General features: G+C 56.4%; 1 protein-coding gene across 2 annotated transcripts; it reads left to right on the top strand.

Moving 5' to 3' along the window:
* Positions 1-4,131: 4,131 nt before the first annotated feature.
* Positions 4,132-17,248, top strand: LOC105518408 (chromosome unknown open reading frame, human C14orf79). 2 transcript variants are annotated; one of them, XM_011951387.1, is made up of 5 exons: positions 4,132-4,920; positions 6,895-7,040; positions 9,455-9,584; positions 10,672-10,788; positions 16,940-17,248. In XM_011951387.1, the coding sequence occupies exons 1-5, from the start codon at positions 4,501-4,503 to the stop codon at positions 16,946-16,948; spliced, it is 822 nt and encodes a 273-aa protein (XP_011806777.1). In that variant the 5' UTR covers positions 4,132-4,500; the 3' UTR covers positions 16,949-17,248. The 2 variants fall into 2 exon arrangements, with proteins under 2 accessions (XP_011806777.1, XP_011806776.1); XM_011951386.1 differs by lacking the exon at positions 16,940-17,248 and adding an exon at positions 12,375-13,305.
* Positions 17,249-17,551: the final 303 nt, after the last annotated feature.

The raw sequence follows: 17,551 nt of genomic DNA, 5'->3' as shown, positions 1-17,551 counted from the left end.
AAGCCTGCGCTCCACCAGCACACCTAGCTCCAGTGTCCTCCCCACGTGCTCCTCTGGGGACAGACGCCTGGCTAGGGAGGACCACAGAAGTGGGCCTGGACTCAGGAATTCATGCGCCCATCCACAGCATCACCAGGCCCAAGCCCAACTCACAGCCGCCCCTGGCACATACAAGGCCCCACACCTGCTGAAGGTGCCACCCTGGGGAGAAGGTGTTGCATGCACGCAGCCTCCACCTCTTCCCTGGACCACCGAGATGGGGACACCGGCCCAGCCCGCTGGTTGCCCACAGCCTTCTGAGGCTGAGTGCCAGGGCCTGGGGGAGAAATCGAGGCTCCCCAGGTCCTGATGCATCAGCAGAGCCGCTGCCCTGCCCCCATGGCCTGACTGGCACTGCTCGCCTCCACCCTCCGCAGGCAGGGATGCCCACAGCATCAATGATTGATGCTCGCTGCGGCAGCTGCAGCAACATAAGCAAAAATAGCTCTGCTGTGGTCCCTGCCCTGCCCCAGCCACAGCCTTGCATCCAGCCCAGCCCCATGCCCAGATGGAGGGGTGTGAGGTGAGATGGGAGCATCTAGGACTGTCTCAGCTGCTGCCTGCCCCTGCTCAGTCTTCTACATGGAGATGATAGGGGAGAACCCCCGTGACCAGGTGGGGGACACTTGTCCACCCAGCCTCCTACTCTTGCCTGACCACACGACTCCTGACCTCTAACCACCTCCCTCTCCCCCAAAGCTGGGTGCCCGTTTCAGGCCTGGGTATTGTCCCCAGGTCCACTTCCTCTGCACCCACACAGCTGGGATCAGGAAATGTGGCAGCGGTGGGGCATGTCGGGGTGCTGCCATCGTTCCACTCGGGTGGTTTTCTTTCAACCCCCGTGTCTTTATCGGGCCCTCTGGCTCAGCAGTCCGGGTGGGCTAGCCTGGGATCTGAGCAGCAGCAGGTTCCCATGCTGCCGCCTGCAAGCCCTGCCATTGCTGCTGCCAGAGGCGAGGACAGGCACACTCCCCAGCTTGCCCTAAGGACTTGGGGCTGAGGATCCCAGAGGACCGGGATGCCTGGGTGCTTCTTGGGACCCCCTCCCCAGTCAGTCCTTGCTCATCAGGTGATGCTGGGAGATCCCAAGATGACTGTGGGGCTCTGTGACAGGTGGCACTTGCCCCAGGACCTAGGCTGGCCCCTGCCTCCTGAGACTAGGGTAGGAAAGGTCGGCTCCTCTGCAGAAGGGAAGGTGCTCCCCACACACCCATTGAGCAGGGCTGGGGCTCAGGGTGGACTGAGGCGGCTGGAGAGGTCCTGGGAGGGCCACACGGGCTCCTCCTCCTGACCACACTCCACCTGCCCCTCCATGCCCCTCGGGAGTCATGGCTAATGTTTCCCCCACACCCGGACTTTAATGGGGACCCACCCTCTCTGGCCCAGTCTCCCCTATCAGCTGGGCCATTCAACTTGAGCAGTGCCTGCTCCGATCGCCAACCTGGAAGCCTTATCCTCAGCTCATGCCCTTCAGGGTGTGCCATGAAGCAGGATGGTCTGCCCAGAAGCTGGCCCAAGAAGCCAGCGGCAGCCTAGCAGCTACCTGGGCTGCCCCACCTCCTCCTGCAACCAGGGTTGGACACCTGATGTCAAGGTTGCCGCTGCCATTTCCTCTGCGCCTTGGCTTCCCCTAGGCAGCACCTTTTAGTGGTTTGCAAGGGGTCACTCAGGTGTACTAGTTCCCTGCTGCTGCCATAACCAAATATCACCAACGCAGTGGTCGAAAACAACATGTGCGCGTTTGTCAACTCCAGTTCTAGGTGTGGGCAGGACGGAAGCCTCCCTTGGAGGTTTCAGGGGAGATCTGTTTCCTGGTCCTTTCAGCCTCCAGAGGCATCTGCAGTCCTGTATCACTCCAGCTCTGCTTCCATCTTTGTGTCTCCTCTCTGACTCTGACCTTCCTGCTTCCTTCTCAGGACCTTTGTGATTACACGCATCATCCAGGCTCCGCTCCTCCTCTCAAGAGCCTTAATTTAAGCCCATCTGTAAAGTATCTTTGACCCAGCAGGGTCACATATTCACAGGTTCCAGGGATTAGGGTGTGGACATCTCTGTGGGGCTCTGTTCAGCTTCCATACCAGCTCATCAACCCATATGAGTCATTTGTATCCTCCAGCCACCCTGGGGGTGCCGTGCTCCACACGCTTTCCACATGGAAGCTGAGGCCCAGACAGAGTGGGGAATTGCAGAGAACCAGGAGAGCAGTTCCTGTCCCAGCTCTGCTTCTCATGCAGGCCTTTGGGGCGGGGCCTCAGTTTCCCCACCTGTACACAAGGACAACACTCCTCCTGCCCCGCTCCCAGCTCCCTGGGCCTCTCAAGGACAGCAAGGACAATGCAGTGGATGAGGGGCAGCAGTGGGAATGGACACTGCCCTTAAGCTAGCAAGACAGGCCCAGGCCTGGTCTACAAACGCAGCCAGCTCCTGATCACCATCCTTAGGGTCACTGAGGTGCTGGGGTGCCCGAGCCAAGGTTCAGTCCTGGACAGTCTGGCCAAAGAGCTCCCATACTGCATGGCCCAGCTGCTCTGCCCCTCAGGAAGGAGCAGGGGCAGGAGGCTGGGTCTAAGGTGCAGAGAGTGATCTCATCTTGTCATTTATAAAATTAAATTTTTCTGTAGCTTGGCTGAGAAGGACCAGGGAGGGAAGGGGTGATTCAAGCAAGGACAGAGTCCAGGCAGGACCCCAGGCCCCAGGATGGGAGAAATATGAGCCTGAGGTAGATAGGGGATGGACAGCCGGTGGTGTGGCTCAGGGCTTCACCAGGGCCGGGCCCTCCCCTTACCCAGAGGAGGCAGTGATGGGGGCCAATCTGGGAAGGCCAGGGAGGAGATGGAGTCAAGGTTGACTCCTTGAGTCTGGGGGTGAGGGCAGATGGCAGAAAGCCTGGAAGCCCGGAGGGGAGCTGGCAGAGGCCAGCCTAGCTCCTTGGTCGTCCTGTGGCTGGAGAGGGGCTGTCTGCCAGCCCTGCTCTGCCTGGGTCTGGCTGGTGACAAGGGAGGGGGGCACTCCGTGGGGCCTGCGAGGGAGGGGTGGAGCCTCCCCGCCGCTCCTTCCCCCAGGAATGGGGACGAGTTAGGAGCGGGCGAGGTTTTGGGGTTCAGGAGTCAGCAAGACGGACTTGGCTCTTGCCTGGGGGAGCTGGAGTCCTGAGGGGAGGGGCCGTCGCTCAGCTGCACCCACAGCGAGGTCGGCGGCGCAGCGAGGTCGGCTGCGGGGCGCAGGGAGAGGGGGCTGCGGGACCTGGGCAGCTCGTCGTGATAAAGAAAGAACCACTCTAGGGCCAGGCGCGGTGGCTCAAGCCTGTAATTCCAGGACTTTGGGAGGCCGAGGCGGGCGGGTCACGAGGTCAGGAGATCGAGACCATCCTGGCTAACACGGTGAAACTCCGTCTTTATTAAAATACAAAAACTCAGCTGGGCGTGGTGGCGGCTGCCTGTAGTCCCAGTTACTCGGGAGGCTGAGGAAAGAGAATGGGGTGAACCCGGGAGGCGGAGCAGCTTGCAGTGGCCGAGATCGCGCCACTGCACTCCAGCCTGGGCGACAGAGAGAGACTCCGTTTCAAAAAAAAAAAAAGAAAGAAAGAAAGAAAGAACCACTCGGGCGGCGAACTCAGCACGGACAGAAAGCTCGAGCGGCCACGCGCCCAGGGCTCGGCCGGTGGGGAAGCCCGATCCCACCAGCAGCGGGGGCGGCACGGGGCAGGGAAGGCGGGTCCGGGGGTGGGGGGCGAGGCCTGGAGGGCGGGGGCCGGCGCTGGCCACGCCCCGATGCGTGCTGACGCTACGTCGGCGGACGCCGGAAGCGGAGCTGGCGCACGCCGTTGCCAGGCAACAGGGCGGCGCAGGCAGGAGGGGACTGCTGTTTGCCGGTTTCTCTCGGCCTGGCCCCGCGCGGCCCTGCCGAGGCGGCGACGAAGGTGGGTGCGGGGCCTGGGCCGGGACCCAGGACACGCGGGGACTCTCGGGAGCCGTGGGCCAGGCGCTTAGCCGGCCACCTGGGACCCTGTCCAGGCTCAGGCGGTCCACGGCTGCCCTGCGGGCCGCGTGCGAGGGGGACTCTCGGGACGCCCTGGGGCGCCGCACCCACTCCCTCTGGCCAGCGTGGACCTCCCAGGCCCCCTCGCGGGTCCCTCCAGAGCAGGAGCCCCGCTTTGGGCCGCCCCTCTCACACCTGCCGTGGGTCCGGTACACGCCCCTGTGTCAGACTCCGCGCTCGCACGCGTAGGAGGAAGCCAGGACTCCCGGACGACCGGGCCGTGCCTGTGGTTTGTGTCAGTTCCACAGCAGCACGTGGGCACTTTCCACCGTCAGCCACTGGGCAGCCCGGGGCACTCCTGCAGCGTCCCCAGGCCCTCTCCAGGGCAGGGGAAGGTTGGGCAGTCCCGGGCGGCCAGCACCGCAGCGTGCATGTCTCCTGAGCAGCTGCCCATCGGGCCTCTGCTGGCCTGGCGGCTCCAAGATGCAAGGCCGGCAGGAGCTGCGGGGAGAGCCTTTGAGTGACCTCCGGGAGGAAGCAGCCAGCGCTTCCCTCCGAGTGGCACCTGAGAGGCTAAGTGATGACAGTTTGGAATGGATACGGACCTGCCCCGACCTCCTGTCCGATGGGAAAGCCAGCATCTCCCTGCCCGGTGAGGGCGGTTCCACCTGCGTTACCCGATATCCTGACCCTGGGGAACACAGCAACACTTGGGGGGAGTTTGAAGGCTTTCGGGAATCTTCAGCCAAGTCTGGACAATTCTCACAGTCCCTTGAACTCCTGGAGAGACCCACAGAACCCCAGCCACCAAGAACCACTTCTGCCCCAAAGGAGTGCAGTTCTCACCAACCGTGCCAGGGTGGACCTTGGGTGACAGGAACTGCTGCCGTCTCACCTTCTGAGGTACTTCTGCCGTGCTGTGGTCACTATATTGAGTGGGATATGTGTACACACCAAGAGGCCTGCAGCCCTCAAATGTTGTGGCGTGCTGACCAGGGAGGGGGCTGAGAGCCTCGGAGGGTCTGCTGCTCTCCTGGCCTTCGTCCCTGGCCATGTGGTTGGCTGTCCCATCCTGAGGCCAGGGAAGGAATGAGTTGGCAGAGGAGGCTGCAGAAATGGGTCACACCAAGGCCAGGTGGGGGCCACCTGAGCTGGGTCACTCTCTCTGACCATTCCTCCCCTGGCCTGTCCACTCCCCATTGGTGGGGCCTGCACTGGTCCCAGCTCAGGGCATTTGAGGAGGAGCTTTTTGTCTGAATTCTTATCTGCTGAGTTTAGAAGTCTCAGAGCTTCTAAAATCACATGATCACATTTCAACTTTCTTGTAATGAATTGGGTGATGCCCAGTCTGACCGGTCCAGGAGCCAGGGTCCCAGCCCTCAGCCCCCTGCCCCCTGCTCTTTCAGAGCAGACTGCCGGGTGTTTACTGTTTGGTGACACTTCCGCTCCTTCTCTTCCTGTCTTCTTCCTTCCATTGTTCCTCTTTCTCTGCCACCTCTTCCCAAATGGTTCATCCCAAACACCGTCACGAGAGATAAGAAATAAAACCAGTGAGGAAGGAAATAAAGATATTTAGGTTCTCAGGGCTGGACTGTTTGTTTTCTAAAGCAGTTTCCCTGGAATCCTGATGAGATCCACTCTTAATAGAGTAAGGTCTGCTGTAATGCTTGTTTTGAATACAGGATTTGTTTTCCAGCATGATTGATGTATTAGGGAACAATTTGAGCATAGTTGAAATTTCACAAGAAAGAGTAGGTGAATGCAAAAAACTGCCCCCAGCTGAGCTGGGGCCCGTTGGAATACGTGAGACTCACACGCACACCCTCACACAGCGCTCAGCACCCCGACGTAGCACACCTGTCAACACCTGGTGTTAGGACCTCTCCCGGTTCAGACCGCCCTCCTCCCACCCCTTCACACTAACTCAGCCTGTGAGCCTTCATCTTTTCCAAGGTAAAGTGCTGTGCTTATTGTAGTATGTATAATTTCTTTTTTTTGGCTGGGCGCAGTGGCTCAAGCCTGTAATCCCAGCACTTTGGGAGGCCGAGACGGGCGGATCACGAGGTCAGGAGATCGAGACCATCCTGGCTAACACGGTGAAACCCCGTCTCTACTAAAAAAATACAAAAAACTAGCCGGGCGTGGTGGTGGGCGCCTGTAGCCCCAGCTACTTGGGAGGCTGAGGCAGGAGAATGGCGTAAACCCGGGAGGCGGAGCTTGCAGTGAGCTGAGATCCGGCCACTGCACTCCAGCCTGGGCGACAGAGCGAGACTCCGTCTCAAAAATTTTTTTTTTTTTTGTGAGACGGAGTCTCGCTCTGTCACCCAGGCTGGAGTGCAGTGGCGCGATCTCAGCTCACTGCAACCTCCGCCTCCCGGGTTCAAGCCATTCTCCTGCCTCAGCCTCCTAAGTGGCTGGAATTACAGGCACGCACCACCATGCCCAGCTAATTTTTGCATTTTTAGTAGAGAGGGGGTTTCACCATGTTGGCCAGCCTGGTCTTGAACTCCTGACCTCGCAATCCGCCCAGCTGGGCCTCCCAGAGTTCTGGGATTACAGACATGAGCCACTGCGCCTGGCCACATATATAATTTCTTAACCAAACATGAAAAACAGAACTAACATTGGGTGGCCATCTTTTTTCATGTGTCACTGACGAAGTTTGAATGTTTTGCCCTAACCCCACCTTTCCCATGAGTCCTCTGGTTTTGTGTGATTTTGCTAACATGGTGATTTTTAGGAATGAGTATGTCAAGTGATAGTAACACTAATGATATGATCAATTACAAATTTCATTTCCATCACAATTATTTCTTTGGAATAAGGTAACGTTATGTATGTCTTTCTCCTAACTTCGGTATGCTTTTGTTCTTTCAGTCCATTCTCAGCTATGAGAACATTTTAAAGTGTGCTTTTCAAGAAGTAGCAGTCCAGCAGGCAGCTGAAGACATTTCCACCATAGACCATTTCCTAGAAATAAGCAGTGAAGAAAAACCTGGCCTTGAATGTGTACATAAATTGTGGTAATGAACTTAAATATTTCTTACAGCAACTGCATTTGTACTTTTCTTGGATAAAAGTAGGTGTGTGAGGCTTTGTTTTTGCGTTTATAGAGAGTAGCGTCTCTGCCGAAGTCCCTGCTGTCTGTGGTCACGGGGCCCTGTGACAAGCAGGCAGCACGATTGCTCCAGCCGTGGTCATGGGGTCCTGTGAGAAGCAGGCAGCATGATTGCTCCAGCTGTGGCCTTCCGCGCGGAGCCCTGTTCATCCCCCTCCCCCACCAGCTCGCCTGGAGCAGTTGGACCCGAGCCCAGCTCCCCTTGGCTCTCAGTGCAGTGCTGGTGGAGTGGGTGGGAGGTTCGCACTCAGTGTGAGTGGCTGGTGGGCCTGAGCAGTGGGCACAGGGGCTTTCTGGGGGACTTGGCTGAACGGACCCTGGCTGCGTTGTGGTCCTCAGCCACAGAGTTCTAGAAAACACTCCACACTCTGGAGCCCCATTGTCAGCCCCAGGTCTAGCCCCAGGGGTGCTCCCAGTGCTGCCTGCAGGGCTGTGGGCTTCCAGGGGAAAGTGCACCCGCAGTCGCTTGCAGATGGCCATTTTCCAGGGACATGCTTTCAACTGAGCATTGAAAGACAAACGGTGCTCTAGCGGATTAGGCAGCAGTGGTTGAGAAGCTCGAGGTAAGTTGGCCCAAGGCCTGAGAGGGAGGAGGGAAGTGAAGGTTGGGGAGAGCTAGCTTCCGTGCCCCTCGGTGTGGTCTGTGGGGTGGGTCTCCCAGCAGCCAGGGGAGAGCCAGGTCAGCCTGCTGATTTGTGTGTCTCTGAGCAGGCCTGGACTTTCAGAGAGCTCTGCAGACAGGCCATTCTGGGCTCCAGCCCTGGCCCACTGTGGCCTCTACTGGGGTCCAACCCAGCACCTGCCCCAGGGTACCTTCCACAGGGGCTTGAGGACAGAGGCCTGGAGCCCAGAAGGCCACAACCAGCGTTGCCTAGATGGCCAGTATGCCCTCTGTATGTGGTGCTTCTGCAAAGCATGATCCCTGGGGAAAAGCTGCCAAGAATGTGGTCCCAGCAAGCCGATGGTGGGGGTGGGCACGGTGCTGGCAGTATTGACCTCTCTGTCCCCAGCCGCATGACTCTCAGACCCAGAGGCATGGGGAGTCCTGGGTGTCAGGACTTGGCAGGGCTGGACACTCGTGGAACAGAAGGCTGGATGGTACTTTGGGGGTGGAGTAGAGCATGGTTTGTGTGTTCTGAAACACTGGGGTATTTTTTGGAAACGGTTTGGCATTTAGCACATCTGCTCTTATTCTGTAGTTATCTGGAGTGCAGTGGCGCAATCTCAGCTCACTGCAACCTCCACCTCCTAGGCTCAAGCAGTCCTCCTGCCTCAGTCTCCTGAGTACTGGGTCTCCAGGCACCCGACACCACGCGCAGCTAATTTTTGTATTTTTTGTAGAGACAAGGTTTTGCTGTGTTGCTCAGGCTGGTCTCGAACTCCTGAGCTCAAGTGATTTGCCCTCCTCGGTCTCCCAGAGTGCTGGGTTTACAGGTGCGAGCTGCCACACCTGGCCTTGTACTCATGTGCCCTTCTCTACTAGAGCGTGAACTTCCTACAGGCAGACCTTCTCAGTCCCTCGCAGTACATAGCAGTGACGTGGCACAGAGTAGACATTCACCGTTGGTTTGTTCATTTGTTCTCCTAAGCATGCATTGGTACTCTTGGTTCGTGAGCATCTATTTCGTACTCGGCACAGTTCTAGGCACTTGAGTGAACAAAACCAGCAAAATACCTAGCCTCATGGAGCTTCCACTCCTTGGAGGAGACAGTCAGTAGTGGCAGTGAGTAAGCTACTCCAGGCCAGGTGCTGTGAGACGTAGAGGGGGCACGGGAGGTGGGTTGGGGTACTGCAGGATGGCACGTGTTGTTTGAATAAAAGTGTAAATGGACAAATAAACGAGGCAGGCCAGTGCTCCTGCAGGGAACGTTGTTATTATTATTATTTTTTATTTGTTTTTGAGACGGAGTCTCACTCTGTTGCCCAGGCTGGAGTGCAGTGGTGCAATCCCCACTCCCTGCAACCTCCGCCTCCCGGGTTCAAGCGATTCTCCTGCCTCAGCCTCCCCAGTAGCTGAGATTACCGGTGCCCATATTTGTATTTTTAGTAGAGACGGGGTTTCACTATGTTGGCCAGGCAGATCTTGAACTCCTGACCTCGTGATCCGCCTGCCTCGGCATCCCAAAGTGCTGAGATGACAGGCATGAGCCACCGTGCCCAGCCCGGGAATGCTGCTCTTAGAGTTCTTAACAGAACTCTGGTGAGTCTCAGCTTCGGGGTAAAGGGCAGGCGCCCCGTTGTGTGCTTTGGGCAGTGCTTCAGTGATCTCCTCAGAAGGCTTTCAAGGTCACCTTTTAACAGTTGCGTCTGTTTTCCAGTAATGAATCCAGAAAACTCTGGAGAGCCCTTCAGAGCAAACATACCACGTCTACTTCTCAATGCCTCTGGAGCGAGTCCCGTTGCCAGGAGAACTTCTTTCTTGTTCTTGGAATAGATGCTGCGCAGAAGGTAGGTGGTTTGGGTTGACACAGGGCTCCTGGGAGCGTGGCTGAACTTCACTGTAGCCAGTGGTCCTTGGCCGTGCCCAAGGGGTGGGTGTAGGCAGAAGTGTGGGGTCAGGTGGGTTAAAGCCACTAGGTGGCCCCATAAACGTGTCAAGGCCGTTGGATGAATCCCGAATGCTTGAGGCAGGAGCCAGCAAAGCCTAGAGCAGGAGGTAGGGAAAGGCTCTGGAAAGGCCTGAGCCCGCACCCGACAACGCACACAGAGATGTGCATCAGTGCACACACACTGCCGCACACACGCCACCACACACTGCCGCGTGCACACACCATGCACCCGCCACTGCTGCCGTGCGCACACACCACACACACTGCCACACGCACGCCGCTGCTGCTGTGCGCGCACACCGCCACACGCACCACTGCCACGCACAGACTGCAGACTGCCGTGCATGTGCTCAAGCTCCTGGGCTGTCACAGAAAACACCGGCCACAGGGAGGGCCGCCCTTCAGCAATCTAGATTTCAAGGATCTTTCTTCGTTCTTAAATATTATGGAAATTTTCAAACATGGAAAACTCAAAAAGCGCCAGCCAGGCAGGCAGATTGGCCCTGGTGAAGACAGGGGCATGAAAATGGTTGCCCTGTTGGCCTGTGGGCCACATTGGGCTGGCCAGGAAGGAAGTGAAGGGCAGAAAGGAACAGAGAGGTTCCCAGTGAGATCAGCCCTGACTGTGTCATTGCAAGGAAAACAGAGAACCAGGAGGCTAGGAAATGGGAGCCTGAATAGAAGGCTCAGAGGTGGGCCAGCTCCGAGTGGCAGCAGCGTGGAGGGTGTGTCTGAAAGTGGCCGTGAAGGCGTTATTCCCACTGAGCAGCTGAGGGGCGCTGAGGTCCTGAAGGGAAGCGAGGCCCGTGAGCCGGGGATGGGGCAACGAGTGGCAGGGCTAGGGGCCACGGGTGACCTGACCTGCAGAGGGGCCTGAGAGAACTTTGCAGTTTTAGAATGAAATTAGTAGAAGGGCTCCGGGGAAAAGAAAACAGGAGACAAAATGATGCCTGTACTGGCTGTCTGATGGGGGTCTGTCTCCTTAGAACCTTTCTGGAGGCCAGGGCCCCATCATGGAAGATTGTGACCTCAGAGAGCCTGAAGGGCTCCTCACTGTCAGCAGCTTCCGTCTCCAGCATTGTAAAGCCCTGATTCAGACCAAGGTGAGTGGTCACTAAGGAGACACCTCGGGGAACCGCGCTGGTGGTGTCCACACATGCGGAGCCCTCTGCTTTCCCTGATGTGAGTCAGTTGCTTGTTTTATTTCGTTGAGTCTTGTGGGCTTAACAGAAAACAAACATTTCTACTATTTAGGGCAGACAGGCAAATTGTTACCACCATTGCAGAGTGCCAAGGAATATAAATATCATCCAGAAAGACTCTTAGGCCAGAGGACCCAGGATATGGGTGGGTCACACAGGAGAACTGGCAGGAGAAGCCAGGCAGAGGAGGAGCTGCAGGGAAGCTGAGACGCCAGGTGTGGATGGCGAGGCTGGAAGGATGAGGCGGGACCAGGCTGTGACTGTTGGGCCAGGGGATGTGACTCCGCCTGGGCAGCTGTCATGGACTGAGCTGACTGGCGGCCTCAGTCACAGGCCGCTTACCTTACGCAGGGTGCAGGGTCTGCCCACAGCTTTCTCATGAGCTGCGGTTCTTGCCGCAGAGTCACTTCATCACATCATCACAGCTCAAGGCGGAAGAGGGGATGAGGAGAGAAGGGGACTTCTTCCTGCAGCTGTCTTTTATCAGGGAGAAGAAAAGCTTTTCTGGGCTGGAGTCTGGAGCCCACTCTCAGACCAGGTATTGCAGGAGGGGTGAGATGGCCAGGCCTAGCTTACCTGGTTTCCTCTCATCCTGGAGACCCAGGACCCTGGAACAGTCGGGGCTCATTGTGTACACCCAGGAGATGGTGGGAGGACACATGGGCGGCCATCTGCATGACGAGTGACATGCAGGGAGGCGCAGGGGTAAAGTACTGCCCTGTGGCCTGGTAGAAGGTGACAAGGACCTGAGCCTGAGCTGGGACAGCAGGAAGGTTGCATAGCAGAGGAGGCAGCCAGGGTCAGCTTCTGGGCAAGAATTGGCATGAATGTGGCACTGCCCCCAGCTGACGTGGGGTGGGTGCCCTGGGTGGTCAGCATACAGGTGACAGGTGTCATGGTGCAACAGAAGAGGGCCCTCATCGGCCGTCTTCACAGGCCGTCCATCTTTTTGAGAAACACCGCAGCGCAGGAGGGCCGTCCTAGTGCAGCAGGCCGTAAAGACAGGTTTGTGGCTGCCGCAGCGCAGGAGGGGCCGTCCTAGAGCAGCAGCCGTCAAGACAGGTTTGTGGCTGTGTCGTTCACAACAGCCCGTACTGGGGCAGACGTCCAGCCACAGCTGTTTGGGGGAAGTCTGTGGTGCAGTCCAAGAGTGGCCACTGCAGGGCTGTGAGTGTGGAGGGTAGTGGCAGCCTCCACCAAGGAGTGCCAGACACGTAGCACGAGGGCCAGAGACCCTCCTAAGATGTGGGCCCACTGCTGTCGTCGGGGCTGGCTGCAGGCCAGAGCCATAGACTCAATCATGAGGAGCCCCAGCGTGTTTTCCCTGTGCGCCTCTGGTGACACCTCATGATGAGAAGGTTTCTAAGAGGAGAACCAAGGAGAGAACACTAGGGGGCCGAGGGCCGGGGCGGCCAGGGTCAAACGCCCAAGCCAGCGTTTCTCATTGCCGGGGGTGCGCGTGCCTGACTGCTGTCCTCTCATCTCAGCTCTCGGGGCCGCCTGGCAGCAGACAGGGGAGGCTGATGCCATGCAGCCGCTTCCTGAAGACCCCCTCATGCGGAGGTGGCCAGCACATCACTATTCCAAGGAAAAAGATGTTCACGCCACGCACGCTCAAACTGACACTCTTTAATAGCGACATTTGCTAAAACCAGGAGGACTCTGTACCTTCGTGAGGAATTTTTCATTTTCTTCCTGGTTGGGTTGATGTGGAAACCAGAAGTGTCTGTGGAGCTGTTTTCCAGATGCCAGGCCCATTCCTGGGATCTCTCCAACGGGACCTGTCCTGTGCTCTGGGCTCATCTCAGGTCTGACCAGGAGATGGAGGATGTGTCCTTGGCAGAGCCAGTCCTTGTGGGGAAACAGAGGTTTCTGGGTGCCATGGCAGGCTGTCGGAGTCCAGGTGGCACCCATGGGCCCCCTGGCCCATGTGAATGCTTCTGGCACCTGGCGGGGGGTACCCAGGGATGGACCCTGGGCATGGCTTCTGGGCTGCTTAGGCCAGGGGGAACAACTTGTGGTCAAATCCATGAGTTCAGAGGAAAAGGGGAAGGCGCTGAAATGTCACCAGAGAGACAGCTGTTGAGAGTGCTCAGAAACCCTCTGGCTGTCACACTCTGCCCTGGCCCTGGCTGCCATGTGGTCAGGGCACCATGAGGGTGTGCAGGTGTGCAGTTTCCTCAAAGCCTCGCAGGTGCCCTCACTCACTGCCCGGGCCTCTGCCCAGCAGCCTCAAGGACAGGCCTTTCTCCCTCATGGTTATGGACAGGAAGTCGCACCACTGGCCTGCGAGAGCTTCTGGTGGGCCCATGGCTTCCCCTAATTATCTGCTAAGGAAAACTGTGCTCTTCGAACGGCAGAGCCAAGAAGTCAGCCCTGACTTTTGTAAAATTTTATTAAATAAAACCGCCTAGATAAGCCTGTTCTCACTGCTTCATCAGCTGGGGGGACTGATACCTGAAATCCTGTCCCCAGGGGAGGCCTGAAGTCTAAGCAAGTAGCCACCCTGGCTATCTCTGTTCCAGCCAAGGCCACACGGGGGACCACAGCCTCCATGTTGCCGTGGTTATCAGTGGGATGTGTGCAGTGATGGGCAGGAGTTTCCATCATAAGGGAGGAGGAGGTGGATGTCCCTGTACACACCATGGCCTCAGCCACCCAGCTGCACAGCCAGCACCATGCTGCATGTGGCTTTAGGTCTGTGATGAGGATCATTCCTTTTTGTTTGTTTTTGGATATCACATGTTTTGGAAAGCTGTTTTTATTTTTCATTTTCAGCCAGGTGAAACTGGGAATTTAGACTTTTTCTAACATGCAGCTTCCTTCAAAGGCACTGTCTTTTGGGCCCCTTTACAAAGCCCCTCCAGGAGATGCCTGGTTTCCTAACCTTTAAAAGTTAGACTTTAACAAGCCAAAATATTCCATCCTGCTCCTTCCCTTCCAAGATTCGGGTTCAGACTGTGCCACGGCATCACGATGTCACCCGTGGTGGCCCTTGCTCCTCACCTGGCTGGATGTTGGTGACCCACAGACCTCAGAAGGCCAAGCCTTTCTCCTGACCTCCCTGTGGCCTTACAGGAACCTCAGAAGCAACAGGTTCCAAACCTGACTTCTGTGGTGCCCAGTAGAGAAGAGAGGCCCTGCTGCTCTCGTCTGCAGAGGCGAGTGAGAGGAGGAGGACCCTCACAGAGTCAGGTAAGGAGGGACCAGGCAACATGCATGCAAACGGCTCGCCCACTATGCGGCTGCCAAGCCCCCAGGGTCTGGAGGACCCTGCAACAGACAGGTTCAAAGCTCCCCGGCCCCGCTCAGGTGCACACTGAGCGCTCAGAAAGAAAGTGCCAAAAGCTGGGAGTGAGGGCAGGGAGCTGACAGACACTCCCCAAGAACGCCCCTCTCACAGACATGCTGGGATTTTTGTTCCCAAAGTCTGGAGGCCCAGCGTGGGAGCTGGGAGAGTGGGCAGGAGGCAAGCCCCCAAAGGCTGAGGAAGAGGCAGCAGGGCTGCAGGACGCCCCGGGCACCAGGCAAGGGGCTGGAATGGAGAGCAAAGGAAGCCCCCAGTGGCCAAAAAGGACGGCAGTCCGGCTGAAGAACAGAGAAATCGTGCAGGCCCCAAAGCCGGTGGCTTGGCTGCGACACACAGGCTGATGTCCACAATCGCTGTGCTCAGAGCTCAGACCCCACCGAAGCCGCGCCCTGATCCACCCTCAGGGCATCTGAAGGCTTAACTACAGCTGCAGAGAAGTCCAGAACCAGCTCAACTACAGGAAAGGACAGCTCCGTCCCCACTCTGGCAGCCTCACAGCGGAAGGCACGTGCCCCTCGCTGGAAATAAACATTGTTTGCTTCAGCCTCTATTGTTCTTTTATGTGAACTGTCTAGCCTACAATAAGACATTACAAGACACATGAAAAGGCAAGAAAACGTGAGCCACAGTGAACAGCAGAAGCAGAGACAGCCCCAGTGGTAAAACTGAAGTCAAGGGCTTTGAAGGAACTCTGGGGGAGGTGGGGAGGGCCTGTGGAAATAGCAGGTGACATTCACGAAGTGATAGAGACGTTCAGCAGAAACAGGGACACTTCAGAAAAGAACAAAACGAAGATGCTAGAAATGAAAAAATAGTATATAAATGAATCCTCTTTAGATGGGTTTAATAGCAGACTGGACACCACAGAGGAATGGATCAGTTAACGTGAAGATTGGTCACTAGAGAAGATCCAAACCCAGAGAGAGGGGAGGGAAAACGACAGAGGGTCCAAGATGTGCGGGCCAGAGTCAGAAGGCCGAACTGGGTGGAACTGGAGTCCCAGAGCAGGAGCAGGAGAGAAGAAAGAAGAAATATTCCAAGACTGAATCGCTAAGAACTTTCTGAAATTCATGAAGTTCAGAAATCAGATCCACAGATCCAAGAATCTCTGTAACTGCAAGGAGGTGATGTGGAGAAAACCGTACCTGAACACATACTACAGGCCTTAAAGGCAGCTAGGGTGGAAACAGGAGATTCGTATAGAGAAGCAATGATAGGAACAGTGGCTCACTTCCCACCAGAAGGCCATGGACCCACATCTGCGGTGCTGAAGGGAAAAGGAAGGTCAAACTAGAAGTTCACGTACCTTGAAATACTCTTAAGGCCGGTCACAGGGGCTCACACCTGTAATCCCAGCACTTTGGGAGGCTGAGACAGGTGAGTCACCTGAGGTCAGGAGTTTGAGACCAGCCTGGCCAACATGGAGAAACCCTGTCTCTACTAAAAGTACAAAAATTAGCCTGGCGTGGTGGCGCATGCCTGTAATACAAGCTACTCAGGAGGCTGAGACAAGAGAGTCACTTGAACCTGGGAGGGGTAGGTTGCAGTGAGCCGAGATCATGCCATTGCACTCCAGCCTGGGCAACAGAGTGAGACTCCATCTCAAAAAATATATATATATATTCTTTAAAAATGAAGGTATTATCAGCCAGGATACAGAAACTACACCAGTTATCTGAAGAAGAAAAACCTGTAATCCCAGCACTTTGAGAGGCTGAGGTGGAAGGATCGCTTGAGGCCAGAAGTTTGAGACCAGGCTGGGCAATATAGTGAGACCCCCTCATCTCTACAAAAAGTAAAAAAAAATTAGCCTGGTGTGGTGGCGCTCACCTGTAGTCCAGCTACTCAGGAGGCTGAGGTGGGAGGATTGCTTGAGCCCAGGAGTTGGAGATTGCAGTGAGCTGTGATCACACCACTGCACTCCAGCCTGGGCAACAGAGTGAGACTCCCTGTCTTAAAAAAAAAAAAAAAAAAAAAGAATAAAAAAAGAATTAACTAGTAAAAGTTGGTTAACTACTAAAAGGGTCTTGCCATGTTGCCCAGGCTGGTTTTGAACTCCTGAGCTCAAGCAATCCTCCTGCCTTGGCCTCTTTGTTTTTTGTTTTTCAATAAAGACTTACTTCACAGGCCCTGAAGTAGCAGATGCAGGAAAGCAGCTTCTCTGGGTTGGGGGTGAAGTACAGTGAGGAATTAAGGCCTGACTGAGGCCCCCTGCCCTCCCAGGCTGAGATGCAGGCCTTTCACAGCGAGTGTGGCTGCACAGGAACAGGCCTAGGCAAAGGAGCTGAGCTGGAGCTGGTCTGCAGGGACAGCTGGCAGGAGGACAGGTGCCCCCAGGAGCACCCTACTGGAGTGGCTCAGGAGCAGAGCCAGTGCAAACATGGGGCATGCTGGGGTCCATCATGCCATGTTGGGCTCCTGTGCCAAATACTACTGATAGAGGACCTGACCCAAGAGAGAAGGCCCCTCTCCCAGCCAGCTGCTGCCCCCTCCCAGCTGTCCCCAGTCCATGTTGAGTATAGAGTGGTGTAGAGCCAGCCATTTCTGCCCACCTCGGCCTCAGATAGGCACTCTGCCCTGGGCCATGGGTGTGGCAGATGCCCTTCCTCCCACAGATGCCAGGCTTGCATCGAGGCTGGCAGCTTTACTCTGCCTGCTCCTGCTTTCTAACCCTTTTGTCCTTCATAAGTATTTCCCAAAATTTCTTGAATGTGTAAATCTATCCTGGCCTTTGATTCCTAGAGGCCCTGAAGGAACGTGACCATCACCTGGCCTGAGTGACACTGCAAAGCCCTCGTTCTTTCTAGTGGACGTGGAGCTCTCTCCAAGCAGATCAGATGCTGAGCCATCAGCCACATCAGAGGCCAGGGACATGGCCTTCAGAGACTTCGGCCATCATGCAGAACACCTAGCCACCCTGAAGCCTCTATGCTGGAGAAATGTCTGGAGCGACCCAAAAGATGCTGATAGATGCTCAAGGACCCAGCTGCTGAAGCCTTCCGGCCAGCATGCCAGCCCTGGGAGGGAGGAAGCCTTCAGGGCGGGGTGCACCCAGCTGCAGCCGCTGCCCGACAGCAATGGCCTGACAGATCCCAGCAAGAACCACCCGGCTGAGCCCAGCCAAGCCCTGGCATGAGATCATGGCAGTAGCAGATGGTAGGTGCTGCATGCTGTGAAGCTAGTGATGGTGGCTACACAGCAGGAGGTCATGAGACCAACACATGTCCAGATAACCAGTGGGTCCACAGAGGTCACTGGAAACTTAGACAGTAATTGAAACTGAATAATGAAAGTGCACTGATCAAAATCTGAGTGAAAGCAGTGCTTAGAAGGAAATTTATAGCTTTAAATGCT

The sequence above is a fragment of the Colobus angolensis genome, unplaced genomic scaffold (genome assembly GCF_000951035.1).
Source record: "Colobus angolensis palliatus isolate OR3802 unplaced genomic scaffold, Cang.pa_1.0 Scaffold32, whole genome shotgun sequence".
NCBI classification, from domain to species: Eukaryota; Metazoa; Chordata; class Mammalia; order Primates; family Cercopithecidae; genus Colobus; species Colobus angolensis.
Note: the sequence above shows the minus strand (reverse complement) of the source record. Positions and strands in the feature narration are given on the sequence as shown.